We start from the raw sequence: 21,197 nt of genomic DNA on the forward strand, positions 1-21,197 counted from the left end.
TTTGATAATGTTTGACTGACTGTTGAATCCCCATCTACAGTTAAAGTGATCAAAAGGCTACCCAATAACTCCAATTCAAACTATGTTTAAAGTAATACCATCATTTTCTTGACAAAGTAAGATTCATAGTTTCATAGGATTCCCTCTGAAAAAGATGAAGAATTTCTAGTATTTCAGTGTAGCTCTCACATGGTATTGGGGCTAAACAGATCAGGATATTTTACCCAAATACTGATTGTTTGGGCAGGTTTGTCCTGTTTCCCTGACCTTCTTCTGAGGTTTCACCTGGAAATTTCACCTAAGCCTTCACTAACAACACAGGCAGATGTGACCTAGTTTCTAAAAATTGTAGTAATTATTTAATCTTGCACTTCATTTAGTAATAATTTATTGTGTATTTAAATGGTGGATCTAGTAATTTAAGTAGCAGTTTGCTTATAAGAACAGTTGGGTAGGTGCAAAAAATGACCCAGGATTTGTTGCCCACCACAGCTGAGATGTGGAAATAAATAGTAGTTTGTTTGTGATTCTATCTATGGCTGGGTATTCCACTGATGAAAACTGACCGTGTGATGGCTGTGGCTCAGGTGATAGAGCAGGTTGTCCATTAAATGCAGGGTTGGTTGTTTGATCCCGTGCTACGTTTCCTTGGGCAATACACTGACCCCAAATTGTTACATGACAGCTCTGCTACTATTGATTAATGAGTGAAACAGAACCAGTAAAGATGCGTCTTAGAGAATTTATACTTAATGCTGCACTAGATAATAGTGATTAAGCAGGTCAATGACTAGTCATTTATTTTGCTAAGGTTAAGTTACTGGTGTGTTTAAACAGGGAAAATAATATTAATTTACCTAATTGTTTTTCACATCTTAGAAGTTTCACCACCAAAATCTACATGATAAGCCACCAGAATAAATAAGTGTCGAATTGTTTTTGTAGTTTTCTCAAATGACAGTTTAAAATTTTATTGTAAACAGATATTTTGTTTACTGTCACTGTAACTCACCATCACTCATATATTTAAATTTATCCAAAAGGGACATTGCACTATTGTAAACATGAGCGTGAGAGCCATTTAATGTAAATATGCCAGATTTAGCTGTATAAGCTAATTTTCCTCTGCAATCCATGGCAGGTTGATAGCACTGATCAACATTAACAGAGCCATGTAACATACTGAACAGACATTAAGTACCACTTATTGTATAAAACTCACAACAAAAAACAAAAGTAGATGCATACAATCACAAAAACATAGACGTATGCGTCAGATTATGACAGCATGTTTATTTATTCTTGAGCTTTAACAGTCGTGTTTTCCTCCCCAATAAAGGTTTTTCAGGGTATGTTTAATTCAATATTTTTGCGTCAGTTTTTTACTGGCTAGCATTCTCCTTGTTACCTGCCTCGCATTACAGCATATCTCTGGTTTTACCATCACTCCTTGAAAAACGTGATAACTGTTGGCAGGACAGTGAACTGCGTCATCCACATCTGCGCAAACAAAAGGGGACCTCACTCTTAGATTAAAAAAAAAAGCGTTTGAAATTATTAAATGGGCTTTAAAAAAAAATCAGTGGCTCAATCACAGCATTTTTCCAGAAATTTGCTACACAGTACAGAAGAGGCCCAGCATTACATAACAACAGTTCACTGCAAACAGGCATCAACAAATTATTTATGCAGAAACACTTACATTGCCAATGGACTGGTTCTTATGTAGGGCTTTTCTACTCTGCCTGAGCACTCAAAGCAATTTATACCGCTTGCCAACATTCACACAAATTCATACAAACACTTTATTCTATGTTTTTTAAGTGTTTTCTATCCAACACTCACACTCTGCTGGATGCATTGGAGCGGAACTTGGGGTTAGCATCTTGGCTAAGGCACGATTTGGCATGCGGACTGGAGCAGCCAAGAATCAAACCACCAACCTTCCTCTTAGTAGATGACCTGCTCAGCCTCCTGAGCAGCAGCCACTAGCCAATATGTAGAAATTGCAAATGCAATTGAGGTATTTTGTTACATTGCTACAGTCAAAAAGTCAATCACCTTAGCCACCCACAACAATGACAATAATAAAGTTTATTTGTATAGGATTTATCGAACCCAATGTTACAGTGTGCTTCCCAAAAATGAAGAATAGACTTTAGAACAATAACAATACAACAATAGACTAAATTAAAATAAGCCATGCAATACTCAATTGTCAGTTAGGTGAAAATGCAAAGGAGGAAAATAGCTGTAATATTAATGAAAGCTCTGGAATGCTTGATTTGCACTTTCTGAAAAGGTTAAAACAAATCTATAGCCATTTCCTGTAATTTTTGTTATTCTTATTTTACACACATTTGATGTGTTATTAAATTGTAATAACACAATAAAATTGTTCCCTGATTCTAATCGCTGAAGGCACGCGATGAGTTTTGATTTTGATGATTGCTGCAGGTCTGTAACCACATCTTTTTCTTTTCTTAAAAGACATCCCCTCTTAGCGGTGTTGACATTGCAGGAAATGGGTTTTCCTTCCTCTTTAACCATCACCACTATATTTTACAGTGCATACTGTTAAACCTAGCTTACCATCTTGACTATTTGGCTCAATTATGTGCGTTAGTCACTGAGGTTCCCCTCCTTGTACATGGGTACAGCCACATGGTTACAACCTCCCCCTTCTAGCCTAGTTTTACTGACACCTTGCTTGTTTGGCGTTCACTGATGACACTTTAATTGACTTTTTGCTGGTGGTGCTACTCTTTGAACATCACTGTATCCTTCCCCTTCCATCATATCTTTCCTCTCATCCCACTCTGTGCTTACGTGGGCGAAGATGCCGTCTCTGCCTCGCCACCCACTCTATCGTTACATTGTTGCCTCCCCTCCTGTTTTGCGTTACCATTTCCCCACTTTTCTGTCCTCTATACTTAACATGTGTATCTCATCATATAACCATGTGTATTGAATCTTTGGTCACTTCCCCGATATACTGCCAAGTTTTCCCAATCATGCTGTTCTTTATCGTAATTCCTTGTCCTAAAGGAAAATCTTCTCCTCCCTGTTGAAGGCGTAAAAACCCCATCATTGGAAATGGATGAAAGCAGGATAGGTCATGGTGTACAATCTAAACCCAAAGCAGCAGTCTCACCACCCACACATCTTCTTAAAGCCATATTGAAATTGCATGAAAGTGGAACTGCTTGTCATTTCCCTTGTCTCTTGGGGGGGAGGGGGTTGCATAATTGAGTCAAAGCAACCTACTCATTATTAGTGTCAGTGAAATATGTGTTCGTGGTACTGAAACACAGAATGAACAGATGAAGAAAAAAGGCAAAAGTTTTATGTCAGTATTGTCAGAATCTGTCTTTGCATATCTAATCTAGTATCAATATTTAGTGTCTCTGAGTGTCTGCTTCCTCCGTGTAAAGTTTTGTGGGTGGCAGAGAACACTGAGTTTAGATCATTTGTATGGAAATATGTAATTGTGATATTGTCTCCGGTGTACACAGTAGAAGCCACTGGGATTGCTGTTATTTGTTTTTGTCTGTGGTCTCTGTTCTGCACAAGCCCATGTGCTTTATGTGGTTTTATGACACTGTTCTTAAGGGGTATAGATCTGTAGCTACGCTTACATCTAATGATAGTACACAACTTCTGAAATTGCAGTCATAAAAAAAAACTACACAGATCTTTCTTTGTCTTCAGCGGGGCCTCAGCATTGTTTTGTTTTCAGTCTCGTGCTAATTTAGCCTTTGTGCTAATATAACCGCTGGTTGATTGCAGCTGTTTCAAGAACAGGTGAGGTTTAGCAGGGTGCTAGTATTTAAGGGTTAGTCTTTACCCAAGAAATATGAGCGCAGCAACATGAAATACAACCTGCACTTGGGGTCAGCATTGAAGTGTAAATGTGGAGGATTCAAAGAAGAACAAAGCAAGTATCACCCACTTAAAAACAAAAATAAATGTGGTGAGCTTTGAGTGCAGTCATTTTAATTTTGCCTTTTCCCAAATGTTGAAAAAGAAAAGTGAATTAGGTTTGTTTTTGTTGAAATGCTTTGTTTGTCTTTAGTATGTCAAGCTGATGTGGATTAAATGATGTATCTTAATTGCTCTGCCTGTCTACTGTAAGTCATTTTAAACTGCTGCTCTCTTTACTAGGATCCAGCAGGAATCTTCGAGCTGGTCGAGGTCGTTGGCAATGGCACATATGGACAGGTGTACAAGGTGAGCCATGATGCCCTTGTGACATATGAGTAATGCACGAATTCTAATGGAGAATAAAAAATTCAGTGCCTGAATTATCACTTGTGCATTGAGTGAGCATTTTGGATTGTTGCTGCACAGCCTCCTTCAGTGTCTGTTCTTTAAACGTTCTGTACATTAATTTCTTAGATTAAAGCAGATTTAGTCCACTGTCATGTCAGTGAAAATTTCAGCTATCAGGCTGTTAAATTTCAAGTGGCAGTGACGGGAAGATAAGGCACTCTAGTAAAAGGAAATGTAAATTAAGAACAGGAAAATGATGTGAAGAAGCAATTAGCCACACTTAATGGACCAAATTCAAAGAGTTCCAGAGAGATAGAATCCAAGATTCACTTTAAATATTACTGATTAGTGTTAGAATGATTCAACTTGCTTTTTGTTCAGGGACGTCACGTGAAGACGGGCCAGCTGGCTGCCATCAAGGTGATGGATGTTACAGAGGAGGAAGAAGAGGAGATCAAAGCTGAAATAAACATGCTGAAAAAATACAGCCACCACCGCAACATAGCCACATACTACGGTGCCTTTGTCAAGAAGAGTCCGCCGGGACACGACGACCAGCTTTGGGTCTGTCTGCCACTGTGTCTGGGCTGATGGTTTAATGGTTGCAAGCCTCATTAATTGTTCTAAGTGAGATGTGTTTGTTTCCTCATAGCTGGTGATGGAGTTTTGTGGGGCGGGGTCAGTGACCGACCTGGTGAAAAACACTAAGGGCAGCTCTCTAAAGGAGGACTGGATTGCTTACATCTGCAGAGAGATCCTAAGGGTGAGAAATCAAGAAGCCATGTTTAGCCACAATGCCAAAGGGTTGACAGACCACATTCCTCCACATACTAGTGAAGTTTTGTCATGTGCACAGTTGTCACTTTGTAGTGTCAAAGTCTGTCCAGAGACAGATGGACCAATAAACACTTGGGAAAGTCACCTATGCGCTGGTTCCCACAGAAGTACATTCCTCCCTGACCAGATTTTTTTGTCAAGATAAGGCACACACGTAGGCAAAGTCAAGGTGAAAACAAAGCCAGCTGTGGTAGCAGGGCAGGTGAATGCTACTAATTACAGCTTTTATACAGTACGCAGGGTTGTACTACACCATTTCACAACCTCAAATCCAACTGTTAAGCCTCATGTGTGACTGTAATTTTGCACATTTGTGATGCTATCATGTTTTTAAGAGCAGCCCAAAGATGTGTGGATAACGCAGAAAGCCGATTAAACTGCTCAACGCTGCTATTGTGTTAGTGCTTGTCAGAGCAGGTATCTACAAGGCCACATTTTGCCAGGCTGAGAGACACACACACACACACACACACACACACACACACACACACTTGCTGTTTTGTCACTAACGTGTGTGCAGCAGAGCTTGTTACATACTGATCTTTTTTTTTTGTCTTGTTTTTATATGAACAGGGTCTTTCTCACCTCCATGCCCATAAAGTTATCCACAGAGACATCAAGGGCCAGAACGTTCTGCTAACAGAGAATGCAGAGGTCAAACTGGGTATGTTAGTTTTGATAGTGTGCATTACTAAAGCAGACCCAGTCTCGGACCCTTTTCTGTCTCTTATTTCTCGTTTCTTTATGTCACTTTCAGTCGATTTTGGGGTCAGTGCCCAGTTGGACAGGACAGTTGGGCGAAGAAATACCTTTATTGGCACACCGTACTGGATGGCACCTGAGGTCATTGCCTGCGATGAGAATCCTGACTCCACCTATGACTACAGGGTAACACCAGCCACAGTTTTGTTTATGTGCAGTATGTTGTATGAACAAAGTGCAAGGCTGACCCTGGGCCCCTGTGTATTTTGCAGAGTGATATTTGGTCCTTGGGAATCACAGCTATTGAGATGGCCGAAGGAGCTCCTCGTAAGTGTCTTTGTAACCTTTGCACACTTTTTTGAACCAGTTTTTGCTAAATAGTGCATATTAACATAGCAACAGATAACTCATAATTTCAAAGCCCTTTCTGCAAGACGTCATGAATGAGCCTGTCTTGCATATGCAGCCCTGTTGTCTGTATCTTCAGATGGACGGCTGACTCACTGTAATCAAGGTAGTGAAATGGTGAGCTGCCAGTTGGCTTGTGGAGGCTGCTTGTACAGATCTCTCCGGTCTGCTTAGCAGGGAGGTTTGTCTGCATGGAAATTTGGTGTTAAATGCAAAGAAGCAAAGAAAAAATCTCACTGAAGAGTAGCAGCTAAAAAGTTTGGTAAAGAAGGTGTCGAACAGTAGCTCAACACGAGTAGCTTGTAGTGCGCTCCTACATTTGATAAGTGGGTGGTTGTTTTTAAACTGATATATGTGCAGAGTTTTAGAGTAGAAGACTCGAGTCATTCACTGGCTGGTGTGGTTTTGTGACACCATTCAGTATGACGTCTACAGAAAACTGGTGTGTAAACTTGAACCCTTTAGTGAAACGTTGACATCACGAGTGCAGTAGTTCCTTCTTTGAGATGAACAAAATTTCTATTTTCAGAGTAGAGCCACTGCTGTCCCTTTAGACCATTCTGAAAGTTCAGAAAGCTCCTGCAGATCATGATGTTGCTGCTGTGAATGACACGCGGCACACAGACCAACTGTCAAGATAGTGTTGTACCGTGATAAATTATGCAGCATGTACTGACTGTATCAGGGTGATAACTGAAGTTTGGTTGCCACTAATAAAGCGATCAGCTAGCCTCTATTTTTAAAAATGGTTGCTTTTGATAGTAATGCTGAAACCATTTGTCAGTTGATTTTTATTTATATTATAAAGTATAGTTTGTATAGTTGGCGTATATTGTCAAAATACTAGAATTTCAAACTCGGTACTGATACCCAGAAAAATGCATACAGATAGAAGAAGCATTTCTTTTAATGGAGGTTAAAACAATGCAAATGATAAGATCAATAACACTGATTAAGTTGTCTGCTATAGTGTAAAAAAAAAAATACAGGAACAACATAACTGTGCGTGTGTGTTGTATATCAAATAGAGATTAAGTAGGTTAACAATTATAACTGTTTAAAACTTCAGTGTTGTTGAAACGGGACCTTTCCCGACCGCTCGATATTCCTCCTGAAATGTTGTTTGGTGCTGTGAGCGTCAGCTACTTTAGCTGTTAGTGAGAGGAGGGGCTGTGTGCCTGCCTGTCTGCAGCAGTGCTGTGTGAAGTTTTGTGTCGACTGGAGGAGGCAACGATGGCACTATTTATAGCAATACAAATGAGTATGTAATAGTAATTTTGAGTATTGATTAGTATAATTGGTGTCAATTTAATATATATGTTTTTTTTTTAAATATAATATTGCCAATCCTAAATGCAAGACAGGTTTTATGAATCTGTTAACACCTGCTTAAAAGTGTAATAAAAGCATAATAACTATGCTAAAGCCCACACTGGCCTTGGCTCTCTTTGTTATATTCTATAACAACATGATGGGCATTATAGTCAGTTATTAGTTCTGAATGTTGAATTTGCTCTTTATTACCGTAATCAATATTCTTCCAAGTAAACATTATTCTTAATTAGGTTAAATAGTCACAGTAGTAGTTAAATATCTGCACTTGGTATTTTTATTTCTGTACTGATCACATGACCTAAATCTACTGGGAATTTACTGGGAATTCATCCATCATCAGCAGGGTTGGCGAGGATTCTGTATGATATTTGTCACAGTTTCACTGGGATAGCTTTATTGTGCCGGTTCTAGTAATGTGCTCACGATCCTTGCAGGGTGAATCAAAGCATTGGTTGCACAGTATGCTCACTCCTTGCTCATCTTTAGCTTTTTTTTTTTTTTTTACCTCCTAAAGGTAATTGTTTGAGTGTTGAGCTTTTGGACTGTCTGTAGTAAAACACTGAAAGGGACAGCGGCAGGTAACCGTTTGCACAAAATAATTTCTACTCCCGGGAATTTTTAGAAAAGTGCCAACATCGTGTCAGTGGGTGAGCCATTTCTTTAGTGCATGTTATATGGAGCATGTTCTCACTGTGATTCCTGTGGTTCGTGCATACTTTAAAATGCTGAAATGAAAATTTCCTCTTTCCTGCCTCAGTCACGTTGGATATGTCCTAAAGACTGTGTTACAAAAGCCTATTTACTGTGAAAGTCTAAAGCTAACCAGTCAGGTTTAGCTACCTACCTACGCTGGGAACACAATGACTCACAGTCCTTCTTCTTACATTCAGTGTAACAATAAGCCTGAGGCACTGGGAACGATTGGATAACAGCAGCTGTAACCATGTTTGAGGATGCAGAAAACATGTATAATGGTGGCATGTGTTATTCACAAACTGCCACATGTGGAAGTGGATGATACTCTAACATTACCCTCATTCTGATGTGCTCTTTGTTTTGTAAATCGACTCACAGCATGGACGGAAAGATTTAACCCCAGTAATCTCCTTTATTTCTTTAGCCTTGTGTGACATGCACCCAATGAGAGCCCTCTTCCTGATCCCCAGGAACCCCCCTCCAAAACTTAAATCGAAGAAGTGGTGAGTTATCAGCCTTACCAGTGCCTTATATCAAAGTGTTTGAAAAGCCTTTTTTTTTCTTAGCGTGTGTTGGATTGTGCATTCAGTAAACAATGTTCTAGCATATTTCCCTCTGTGTAATAAACTGGTAACATACTGCCTCACTGCAGGCTTTGTAATTGTTATCACTTTTCATTAAATTGAAATAATAATTCAATAACTTATGAACTACAGTCAGCAAATAAGCGTAGTCTATTGTGATGGCAAAGAAGTAGGTCAGTGCAGGAGGGCACGGTTTACATCTGATGTAGTAGTGTAGTCACTTGGCGTATCAGGTTACTGCTGTATGTGAATGGAAACGTGTGGATGGTACAAGAAATTGAAGGACGGTGTCTAGTTTCCAAAATCTTGTGCATCAAGATAAATTGGGTGCATTTGCAATAGCTGAATCTCCCTCACATTTCAAAGCATTAAAGGTCGCGCACTTGTTCTCCTTATGAGCCAGATTTGATTGCTTGCAAGCATTTAAACTAATTTGTCATGTTTTCTCCTACCCGCTACTTTTCCTGCTAGTCGTTAATGGACCCACTTAGTAGTGGATCTACTTTTGCTCACGCAGGATTAAAAATGCAATGTTTCTTCCACAGTTTTTATAATTGTCATGGAAAAAAAAAAGCTGCTGCCAATGTTCTACCAATACATGAGTGTTTAAAAAAAAAAAAAAAAAAAAAAAGAAGTAGGGGACGGAGCCAGGTGCATGATCAGTTGAATACAATGGACATTAATGACCTGATGCACATACCAGTAATTACACAGTTACTATACTGTGCTGCATTGCATTATTCAACAGTGATCATGTGGTTTATGGTCCTATTTTAATGAAACAAACAATCGTTAATCACATTGTTTGTTTATGTCCTTTTTTTCTTTTTCTTTTTTTAACTGGTTAATCACAGCGACTAGCCCCCCCATCAGTGAAAGTAATTTTTGAAAAGGCAATAGTCACACAATGGTGCTAGCATTAACCGCAAAACTTAACAACTTAGTTCACATTTGACTAACAGAGGAACATTTCTAAAAAGGTCTTTTATTTCTCAAATACTGATAAAGATTATTCCTACCCCGCTATATGTGAAAAGATCCTCTTCAATGTCTCATTGTTGTTGAATCTGTATTCTGTGCAGTACTTGTCCAACTATCAGCTTGCCTCCTGCTCAAGTTTTCTTATCTTCTAACCTTCCTCATCCTGCCAGGTCCAAGAAATTTATTGACTTTATAGAGAGCTGCCTTGTAAAGACATATCCCAGCCGGCCATCCACGGAGCAGCTGCTCAAGCATTCCTTCATCAGGGATCAGCCCACTGAACGCCAGGTCCGAATTCAACTCAAAGACCATATTGACCGTACACGCAAAAAAAGAGGAGAGAAGGGTAAGCAAGTGTAGCACCAGCTTTGTAGAGTGTTCACAGACAGTCAGCAAAAAAATTCACATTAGAGTGACTTGAATTTATTTTTCCTTACAGAAGAAACAGAGTACGAGTACAGTGGTAGTGATGAAGAGGAGGACAATCGTGGAGATGACAGAGAGTCAAGGTAATTTTAGCATTTCTGTCAAAGGACACTTATTGACTTGTTTGAGTTTCTCTTTTCACTCATATCTTGATTTTTGGTCTTCAGTTCAATCCTCAATGTGCCGGGTGAGTCCACCTTGCGGCGGGACTTCCAGCGTCTGCAGCAGGAGAACAAAGAGCGCTCAGAGGCTCACAAGAGGCAGCAGGCCCAACTGGCAGCTCAGCGCCGGGACCCCGAGGAGCACAAGAGGCAACTGTTGCATGACCGACAGAAACGCATCGAAGAACAGAAGGAACAGCGTCGCAGACTTGAAGAGGTAAAAATTCAACCTTTTGAAAGGAAGACTCTAACATTAAGAGATATACAGTGGGGCAAAAAAGTATTTAGTCAGCCACCGATTGTGCAAGTTCCCCCACTTAAAATGATGACAGAGGTCAGTAATTTGCACCAGAGGTACACTTCAACTGTGAGAGACAGAATGTGAAAAAAAAATCCATGAATTCACATGGTAGGATTTGTAAAGAATTTATTCATAAATCAGGGTGGAAAATAAGTATTTGGTCACCTCAAACAAGGAAAATCTCTGGCTCTCACAGACCTGTAACGTCTTCTGTAAGAAGCTTTTCTGTCCCCCACTCGTTACCTGTATGAATGGCACCTGTTTGAACTCATCATCTGTATAAAAGACACCTGTCCACAGCCTCAAACAGTCAGACTCCAAACTCCGCCATGGCCAAGACCAAAGAGCTTTCGAAGGACACCAGGAAAAGTATTGTAGACCTGCACCAGACTGGGAAGAGTGAATCTACAATAGGCAAGCAGCTTGGTGTGAAAAAATCAACTGTGGGAGCAATCATCAGAAAATGGAAGACATACAAGACCACTGATAATCTCCCTCGATCTGGGGCTCCACGCAAGATCTCATCCCGTGGGGTCAAAATGATCATGAGAACGGTGAGCAAAGATCCCAGAACCACACGGGGGGACCTGGTGAATGACCTGCAGAGAGCTGGGACCAAAGTAACAAAGGTCACCATCAGTAACACACTACAACGGCAGGGAATCAAATCCCGCAGTGCCAGACGTGTTCCGCTGCTGAAGCCAGTGCATGTCCAGGCCCGTCTGAAGTTTGCCAGAGAGCACATGGATGATACAGCAGAGGATTGGGAGAATGTCATGTGGTCAGATGAAACCAAAGTAGAACTTTTTGGTATAAACTCAACTCGTCGTGTTTGGAGGAAGAAGAATACTGAGTTGCATCCCAAGAACACCATACCTACTGTGAAGCATGGGGGTGGAAACATCATGCTATGGGGCTGTTTTTCTGCCAAGGGGACAGGACGACTGATCCGTGTTAAGGACAGAATGAATGGGGCCATGTATCGTGAGATTTTGAGCCAAAACCTCCTTCCATCAGTGAGAACTTTGAAGATGAAACGAGGCTGGGTCTTCCAACATGACAATGATCCAAAACACACCGCCCGGGCAACAAAGGAGTGGCTCCGTAAGAAGCATTTGAAAGTCCTGGAGTGGCCTAGCCAGTCTCCAGACCTCAACCCCATAGAAAATCTGTGGCGGGAGTTGAAAGTCCGTGTTGCTCGGCGACAGCCCCAAAACATCACTGCTCTCGAGAAGATCTGCATGGAGGAATGGGCCAAAATACCAGCTACTGTGTGTGCAAACCTGGTAAAGACCTATAGTAAACGTTTGACCTCTGTTATTGCCAACAAAGGTTATGTTACAAAGTATTGAGTTGTATTTTTGTTATTGACCAAATACTTATTTTCCACCCTGATTTACGAATAAATTCTTTACAAATCCTACCATGTGGATTCATGGATTTTTTTTTCACATTCTGTCTCTCACAGTTGAAGTGTACCTCTGGTGCAAATTACTGACCTCTGTCATCATTTTAGGTGGTGGAACTTGCACAATCGGTGGCTGACTAAATACTTTTTTGCCCCACTGTATGCTCATTCGTTTCGTTGGTGGGAATTGGAATGATACCCATCTCATCTCTGTGCTAATCTGGGTGTCAAAACAGGAAGGTTGGCATAACTTAGCATATGGACAGAAAGCCTGACCTCTCTAAAAAAACAAAAAGATCTGTACACAGTGAAACATTTGCTCTTGTTCCTCCGTGTGACTGTAGAGGGTTAGTTACAGCTCAGACCTGCCCCTAAAATAAGCTGAGACTTTATCTGTTCCAGAAGTTGGGAAATTATTGTGTCATAGCTGCCAAATCATTAAGAATAATTAAATATAACCTATAACAAAACTTGAAGAAAAAAATACAAACACGATCAAATGAAATACCCCAATGAAGTCAAAGAAACTGCTTGGTGTCACTTCTACACTTTAGGTTTTGTATAGATTAGAAAAAGGAGATGCTACAGCACATTCAGAATCCCTGGTAGGTGTGTTTTTGAGCATTTGCCAGTCATTATGCTAATCTGGTTAATTAGTAGCTTAAGCTTCATGCTTATCCCACAAACATGAGTCTTACAGCAAAAGAGCAGGTGGGCATTTTCGCCCAGCTGTCACTGGGGGCTGCTGGATCTGGGTTCACTGTTTTACTACGACTAAAACTAGTCGGAATAACAGGAATTCCTGCATAGCACAGCTTGATTAATGTTTATCTTTTCGTAGCTTATTTATTCGTGCACGCCACTCTTTTAGGAAGACGGCCTTCTAAAGCGAAACAATCTAAAGCGAATAAAGCAGTAATTTTAAAATAGTCATGATGTAAAATATTTACTGCAGCTTGTCGTGGGAATTGAGACAAGAATCATTTCCTGTGATTGAGAATTGAACTTTGAAATGGATTCCACCTTAAATAAGAACGAGGAAAGACTGATAAGGAGGCCCGTGTTTTTTACAAGTGCTCGTTCTTTTCTGAGATATTAATATTGTGTTTACTCCACATTTGCACAACCGCTTTGCTGCTTATCATCAGATTTGAGTTGTTAGTTTTGATTAATTATGGTGATAATATTTATGAAATGCAAACACATGTTTTGTTCGAGATGGAACAAGAGCATGTTACTTTGAGTTGCCTCCACTCTTGATCTTCGATCATTAGAAATGTGCACGTTTTACTACCAGCTCATGATACAAAAACATTATGCAATATGACAGCACATCTTAATTCAAGCAGTGAAGCTATGTAGTTCATTGTCTGTCCGTACTTGTCCTTCTCTTTTAGCCACATAACTGTCTCTGGTTGGTCCTTTTCTTGCTTTGAGTTTGATTTCAGTATGTTTCTTTGCTTTCGGCAGTGGCATTTTAGATTTACTTCCTCACACTGTCTGCGCATGCCGTGTAACTGGCATGACTTACAAAAGCACATGTAAGAGTAACAATGTTTAAATACTTTAGATGTTGAAATTGGCCAGTGAGACAGACACATCAGTACACTCACCTGTCTGTCTCGATTTCACAACCTACGTGACTAAATAACTAGTTATAAGTACTGAACTAAGCTCAGGTCACCTTGTAGACTAGAACAAAGTATTCTGAAGTGATGGAGTTTACAAAATGTATTGTCATTATGCTTTTTTCTTCTCAATTTGAGAATCGATGATTGCTCAATTACATTAGTGATAGTGACCCAAGATCGAGTGCTCTACACTAACCTTACCTCAGCACTGAGGGCCGCTTGTGTTATTTAATAATGTAAGAAAACCATTTATGTGTGATGAGTGGAAGAGGATGAATGAATGGAGTTTTTGCAGTAGAGCAAAAAAATATTAATGACCACACATTTCCAGATCTGAATCACTGGAAATGAAATATTCTTATGCTTTTTATTTTCTTTCAGTACCTTCATTCACAATGTTTCGGCTCTGAACAGTCTTTCACTGTATATTTTTAGAAGTACAGCATTGTACTTCTAACAGTAGCTGACATAGTGTTGATATATCCACCCCTTCAAAGCTTACAGACAATAAATTGTATGAAAATGTTGTCTTTGTTGCACGGCATCTGAACTTCCTTTGAAGCTGACACACAGTCAGGATTTGACAGGATGTTATGTTAGACATTATTAATGAAAAGGCTGAGCATGTTGCTAAATACTTTGAAAGACATGCCTGCATAACCCAGTGAATTAGAGATGGGGTGGGGGGGAAATCTGTGAAATCTCTGGGGAGTTCAGTAGGATTTGATGCACATGTTAGCGCACCTACACTGCTGTTGTTGCTGTAATCGTTGTGCAACATTGGTACAGGGTTATAACTACAGCGAGGGTGCGTTCTTCACCTCCTTGTCTATCTTATTTACCTCTTTTGTTTACCGATAAAGTGTCAGCGATGACTGAGTGTACGAGTGCGTTTTAGTGCCACTGCCAAGTCGCGGGGGCTCTCGTTTCCCCACAAAGAACAAATCTTTGTGTTTCAGTCTCTGTTTAGAAAAAGGCAGATAAAAAGCGCCCCCAGTCACAAGTGGAAAAACTGTCACTTCAAGTTTGAATCAAAGCAGTACACTGAAAAGATGATTAGGATGCATTAGGTGTGTGTTTGTGAGAATGACTCACAGCTTCCTTTCTCTGCCCTGTACTTCTGCAGCTCTCACCCCCACCCTCCTCATATCTTTGCAGGGGAGAATTTTCTTAACAGTAGGCTAATTTCTCTGTGCAGCCACATCCTCTGTGCTCATTACTCTTTTTCCTGTCACCCTTCTCTCCCAGCAACAGAGAAAACAGGGAGAGATGGTGAGGCAGCAAGAAAAGGGTCCCCATCGGAGACTTGACGATATGAGACGGGAGGAAGATAGGAGGCTGGCAGAGAGGGAGCAGGTAACCAACCACAGGAGGAGTGGGATTGCAGTCGGCCAATCGGAGCGAAGTGTAGGCGTGTCCAGCGGCAACACTGTGCAGGTTGCTCTGGTGGTGAAATTCCAGGAGTAGGTTGCCATAGCAGCAAGGGTCTAAATTAGTGTATTTACTCAGAGATGAGTTTTCTGTGGGTGAGCTCTCTGCGCCTCTTATGCTGTTTCCAGTCTACCCAGTAGAACAAGAGTCTGGCATCATGGCACAGTCACCTTTTAGTGCCAAATAGCCCCTTTTTAAAATATCAGTCTGGTCCCTTAGATCAGTCACAGTGTCGTGATAAATATTTACATTTACTGCCATTCATTTTAAATCTAGACACTTCTCACGGTCTCTGACAGTATGTTTTAATGGTCATATGATTAGTCTCTGTTGCAGCTTCTTAACATGGGTGGTGACTGTTTTGAGACTAAAATTGTTGATTTTAATCCATGCAACACATGGTTTCTGTTACTGGATTGATATTACATAACTCTGCTTCTATGGTCTTTCCCCTCCCCCAATCATGCTCTCATTCCTCCTTCATCACCTCAATGTTTATCATTCCTCCCTTGTTACCTTTCCTCAGGAGTTTATCAGGCATAAGTTAGAAGAGGAGCAGCGGCAGTTAGAAATCCTCCAACAGCAGTTGCTTCAGGAGCAAGCGCTGTTAATGGTAACTAGTCCTTATTACTCCTTAATCATTTCCTCTTCAAACTGCAGAGACTTGCACATTCATCTCCTGGTTATAATATATTGTCTGAAAAGGAGGGCAGCTTTTTTCCAAACCAAACACTGCAGTGTTGCAAGCCTGCTTGTGTTTGGGTTTAGATGCTTTTTAAATGGAATAAAAGTCAGAGATGAGATGTTTTTGTTTTTTTTCTTTCTCAATCAGACTATAAAAGCTCAGCTTGAGTTTGTAAGATTCTACATGTGGAGCACCTTGATGTAAATAAGCGGTTCATTTTCCAGAATATGGATGTAGCTCCCACAATATTCCGTGTAATTTAAAAGACATGCGGTGACCTAGATTTTGGGGGCAGTTTTCATTGTATAATGATATCTTGCGCACACTGAAGGGTAGAATCGCTGCACTCGTGGCATCTTTGTTTCTGCGTGCACCTGTGGAGTGTAGGAGTTGCTGTCATCAAGACTAAAGCCTTTGTTTCTGTTTTGTAGAGTGGGAAAAATAATCCTATCCTATTTACTTTAGGCGTCAGGGAATTTCAAATGCTTTCTAATGTCTTGCACAGAGCTCCTGTGGGTATGTAGGTCTTCACAGGGAACCAGAGCACAAGGCTGAAAACAAGTGCGCTATCCTTCCTCTGGGTTTGGCATAAAAGGGGCGTTTATGTGTGTGCTGCACGTAATTGCCCTACAGTGCAGTGAGACAAAATATCCAGGTGTATGGGCCTTGTAGGCCAAATTTCTGTGGATCACAGTATTTACTTCTAATACATCCAGTTTGTTCAGTAACTGTAAGCCTACCTCCAGCTCACAATTGGAGTACATCGTCAAATAGCGAGCAGCATTCCTCTCTTGCTATTTTAAATTAAGTCTAGGTGGAACATTAACCCAGTAGGAATGTTTCTGTAGTGCCTTAAAAAAAAGTTGTGAAAAACTGTCTATTAACCAAAACCATTAGTCACAAGGTCATAACCCCAACTTCTTGAAATCTGTGACAGTTGCAGGATGTTTCCAGTCAGCCAAATTACATTGTAAGAAGGTATTCACATCGACAGCTACACGGATGTGAACAACACTGAATCCTTTTGAATTTGACATTTCAAAGTTGATTCAAAATGTGGTCTGATCGTTGATACAATTATTGACGAACAAATTCTGACTAAAGTGATAATGCACAAACGGTCACAATTGTACAAGTTTTCATGAAAGCGCTGAGTGATCAGGAAGGAAGAAGTGAACTCAGCGAATGGCAGAGGCTCCTTTAGCAACAGCAGCCTCCATCAGATTGTTTCTGTTGCTGCTTTAGATTTAACCAGTCAAGAAAATGAACTTGGGACCAAACCTCCTACAAAGCAATTTTTGTTTCATCAATATGTTTAAAAAAAGTTTATTCAACATGCCCCAAATACCTCCGCGGGGTTAAGATCAGGACTTTTAAAGAAATTTATTATTTTCAAACATTCAAATGATGCCTCGCAGGTGGGATGAGGTTTTGGTTTTGGCCTTTTCTCACAAATACAGACTTGTGCGTTTTTGTCAAAAAGTGGCATGAAAATGAAACAAAGCAAAGAAGAGATGAAAGAAACACCGTTCAGCGTGGTTGTAACTGTTGATGTGCATAATTTGACCTCCAGAGGGCGCTCTGCAACTTCACTGCCAAAAACACAAAACTCTGTTCTTTCTCCGTTTTCCTATAATCATCTCCTAGATGAAGATCAGTACAGTTTGAGTAATCAATGTAGAGAAATATGACACTCCCAACTATACATAATCAGAGAAACCTGCTGTCCACGTCATCCAAAACAAGCTGATTCTGAAAACGTTGTCAGTTTGCGAATGTTTAATTCTTTTATTCTGATGTTTTGGTTCCTTATCTTGTTATGTGATAAACTCCTGAACAAATATTTCATATAGACAGTATTTTTTTTTCTTATAACAGGATTGTTATAATACAATTCATTTCTCTGTGCAAACCTCTACATAAGACGTGTAAACAACGAAGTTGTTTGCATTACCTTTAGAAGGCTTTATTTTCTTCAACTGCTGCAAGAAAGCTGTAAATTCATCCCTGTCTTAATTTTTTAAAAGGCCTCTTGGCCTGTAGTGTGCATGTATTCGCTTGACGAAAGAAAATTATGGTTAAAACTGCTCTAACTCAATGCAGCATCAGCTGGCCTGTAAATCTAGTGCTCCGTTGCCTGTAAGGACTCCGTTACTCACTCTCTGTTGAAAGAAAACTGTGAAGTTTAGCCTATGTTGTGGTGACTCATGGTAGAAAGTCTCATTTTAACCTCCAAAGCTTTGACTTCTCTGTTATTTCATGTTTTCTTCTGAATGCACTGGCCATCAAAAGGGTTAGAGACCCATGCCTACAACTCAATAAAAAACCAATAAGTCAGATGACTCATTTTTGCACTGTCTAACATACGGCACAAAAGCATTTAGCTACAGACCTGATCAATATTATTTTCATGTGGGCTGGTAATTGACTGAAATAGGAGCACTTGGATATGTTAAAGCCCTAAACATGTGTTGTCTCTGGTTGAAATCAGGTCCGGTGTATTATCATTGCATCTGCTGTAATCTGCAGATTTGACTTGTGCTTTTGTGTCCAGTCTGAGGCAAGCAATGTCTTAAGTGCAGTGTTTCTCTCTGCTCAGGAATATAAACGCAAGCAGCTCGAGGAACAGCGTCAGTCCGAGCGGCTGCAGAGACAGCTGCAACAGGAACATGCCTACCTGGTGTCTCTGCAACAACAGCAGCAAGACAAGAAACCTCAGCTTTACCACTACAACAAAAACCTGGAGCCCAACAACAAACCGACTTGGGCCCGTGAGGTACCAGCATTCCGGCATTTTAATCATTAGACAGTAAAAGCAGCGAACACTACAGAGTAAATTCTCCTCTCGCACGCCTTATTTCAGGTGGAGGAGAGAAGTAAGCTCAACAGACAGGGCTCACCCAAAATCTGCACTACTGTCTCCGACACTGCCATCCAGTCACGCTCTGACTCAATCAGCCAGTCAGGAGCGGTCCAGTCTGCGCAGACCCCACCGATGCAAAGGCCTGTTGAACCCCAAGGAGGGCAGGGCAAGGTGGGTGTTTCTGAGAGTTTGAAATAATAATCTGCCCTTAATTGGAGCAGATACAATTGCTTTATACCTTCCTATTTCTTATTCCTCTGCTGCCTTCAACTTAATTTTTTCTTACCTTATTTATGCCTTCTTTTTCTTCTTTTCCCTCTCAAAATCACCTTGAACTACAAATGCGACCATTCACCCTCGCTGCGCCTGCCTTCCTTTTTCGCTCTTCTTTCCACTGCTGCGCTTCCCTCCCGGTGTGCTGCTGCTGCTCCTGTCCCCTGCAGTTCCAGATGGCTCACTTGGTTCCTCTGAAGCCTTATGCTGCCCCTGTCCCTCGCTCTCAGTCACTCTGTGACCAGCCCACTAAGACCATGTCCGCCTTCCCTACCCAGGATCCTTCCCTGACCCCCACACCCCGCCCTATCCACTCCAGAGAGCTGGTGCGTCAGAATTCAGACCCCACTTCTGAAACCCAGGCACCACAGGCACACCAAATCAGAGAGGATCGTGGCCCATGGATCCGCCTGCCAGATGTAGAACTTCCACCCAAGGTAAGATTCAGCAGCTGCTTTGGACTCTGTAGTCGGCGTCCAACCTAAGTTTGAACTTTTTTGTTACCTCAACTGTTCACTGAGCTGCAGCTATTAATGAGACATTAAATGCGTACCTCATAGAGAAGCTGCTGGTAGTACGTTGAGCTCATTTGCTTACATCTAGGGAAGACTCGACCAACTAGGAATAAATTTGCATGATAAAAGCTGTTGTGCATCTTCGAGTGGTTGGTCTACAAGACACAGTCTTCATGAAAGTTGTTGCTGCCTGGAAAATGTAAGACTTTGCCATTGTTTTTCTTAGATTCCACAGAGGACTGCGTCTATCGCCACAGCTCTCAACACCAACCTAACCTCTGGTATAAGGCACCCAGTAAGAGCCAGGTACTGAAGACATGCTTTGATCTGAGATTTCTTTAATTTTGGTGGCTTTTTAATAGGATAAATATCTATGACAACTTGATTTAATTGATTTTTATCCTCACTCTAACCTCATGGCAGCAATCCAGATCTCAGTCGCAATGATCGCTGGGAGAGAGGAGACAGCATGAGCATCATATCCAATCTTCCCCAGACGGGCAGTTTAGAGAGGCATCGCATCCTCAGTGAGTTCCCATCTCCCCAGTGCCATTTCTCAGCAGACTGTCTTTGCAGTAAGCGTATTTTCAGAAGCATAACTACTCTCTGTGACGTTGTTATTTTCAGGTTCCTCCAAAATGGATTCGCCCATTCTCTCCCACGATCCTCGTCACAAGCCAGGAGAATCTCGAACCTCCTCCCGGCCTGGGCGTCCTGCTGTGAGTGGCTGTTTCCTCACTGTGCCTACTTGTATAGCCAGCTTTAACAGAACTCAAAGGGGTGCTCGCCACAGACAAGCATCTGTAAAATAAAAAAACACACTAACGCGCTGTGCTTACGCTTAGTTTTAAATTAAATGCACCTGTTCTGTAAATGAATTAATAGAAAACTAACTCGAGGTTTTCTCTTCACTTCAACTTTACTCCTGAGCCAGTACTGATATATGCTGCTCCTTTTCTTTCTTTCTTTTTTTAAATCCCTATTTTTTAACTTTACCTTAAATGTGCAGAGTTACAAGAGAGCTATAGGGGAGGTTAGTATCAATGTCTCTTCTGTGCTTGTGATGCTCCTGCATGACTTGGTATTTGCATTTACTGTCAGTGTTTGTACAGAATTTAAGGCATGCCCTACACTGCCTGCTTTCATCACGTAAATCTCATTTTATTCTTGGAATAAAATGAACTTCCTTCTGTAAGATCCTTTCTAAGGACTTTGCATGTATTCTGTTGCAGTTTGAACACCTTTCACTAAACACCTGCATCCATTATGAGTCATTTGCATCGCTGCTGTTTTTCAGCTCATCATCCCGATGCCTGCCTTACCAGCTGTCTTTGGATTGGATTGTTTATCAGTAGTACATGAAGTGTTTCCCATAGAATTAGATTTATGTGTGGCAGCAGCAGTTTTCGCTTTGGGAAGGTGTGCTTGTGTTGAGCACACAAAACGAAGCACACACGCGTTTCAAGGTTTATTATTAAATATTATTGTTTATTAGGCTAGTGTTGCTGTGTAAGATCTGATTTCGATGGGACCATCTCAGGCCGCAGCTTCGACAGCTCTGTAGGCTCGTCGAGTGACCCTCACTCACATGCTTCGCTCTTGAGATCCAGCTCACACTGGATCTCACCAGCTGCAGTCCAACATGGTGAAGTCCAGGTCTGACTGGGCAAACGCCACTGCGACAGCGA

At 41.0% G+C, this 21,197-nt stretch overlaps 1 protein-coding gene across 3 annotated transcripts in view; it reads left to right on the forward strand.

The window, feature by feature from the left end:
• mink1 (misshapen-like kinase 1) overlaps positions 1–21,197 on the forward strand; it is a 33,805-nt gene that overhangs the window by 2,007 nt on the left and 10,601 nt on the right. The window contains exons 2-20 of one of the 3 annotated variants that reach the window (XM_085469971.1): positions 4,165–4,230; positions 4,654–4,836; positions 4,925–5,035; positions 5,683–5,773; positions 5,867–5,997; positions 6,084–6,138; positions 8,675–8,753; positions 9,986–10,161; positions 10,255–10,324; positions 10,409–10,619; positions 14,991–15,098; positions 15,700–15,786; positions 18,458–18,634; positions 18,722–18,892; positions 19,165–19,431; positions 19,736–19,815; positions 19,933–20,036; positions 20,137–20,228; positions 20,519–20,542. In XM_085469971.1, coding sequence (XP_085326097.1) covers positions 4,165–4,230; positions 4,654–4,836; positions 4,925–5,035; positions 5,683–5,773; positions 5,867–5,997; positions 6,084–6,138; positions 8,675–8,753; positions 9,986–10,161; positions 10,255–10,324; positions 10,409–10,619; positions 14,991–15,098; positions 15,700–15,786; positions 18,458–18,634; positions 18,722–18,892; positions 19,165–19,431; positions 19,736–19,815; positions 19,933–20,036; positions 20,137–20,228; positions 20,519–20,542 — 2,283 coding nt within the window. The remainder of the gene's footprint in view (positions 1–4,164; positions 4,231–4,653; positions 4,837–4,924; positions 5,036–5,682; positions 5,774–5,866; positions 5,998–6,083; positions 6,139–8,674; positions 8,754–9,985; positions 10,162–10,254; positions 10,325–10,408; positions 10,620–14,990; positions 15,099–15,699; positions 15,787–18,457; positions 18,635–18,721; positions 18,893–19,164; positions 19,432–19,735; positions 19,816–19,932; positions 20,037–20,136; positions 20,229–20,518; positions 20,543–21,197) is intronic. The other 2 variants (XM_085469973.1, XM_085469972.1) reach the window with 2 other exon arrangements.

This window comes from Copadichromis virginalis, linkage group LG10 (assembly GCF_057382275.1).
Source record: "Copadichromis virginalis isolate Kocher_CV1m ecotype Utaka linkage group LG10, C_Virginalis_male_GT1.1, whole genome shotgun sequence".
NCBI classification, from domain to species: domain Eukaryota; kingdom Metazoa; phylum Chordata; class Actinopteri; order Cichliformes; family Cichlidae; genus Copadichromis; species Copadichromis virginalis.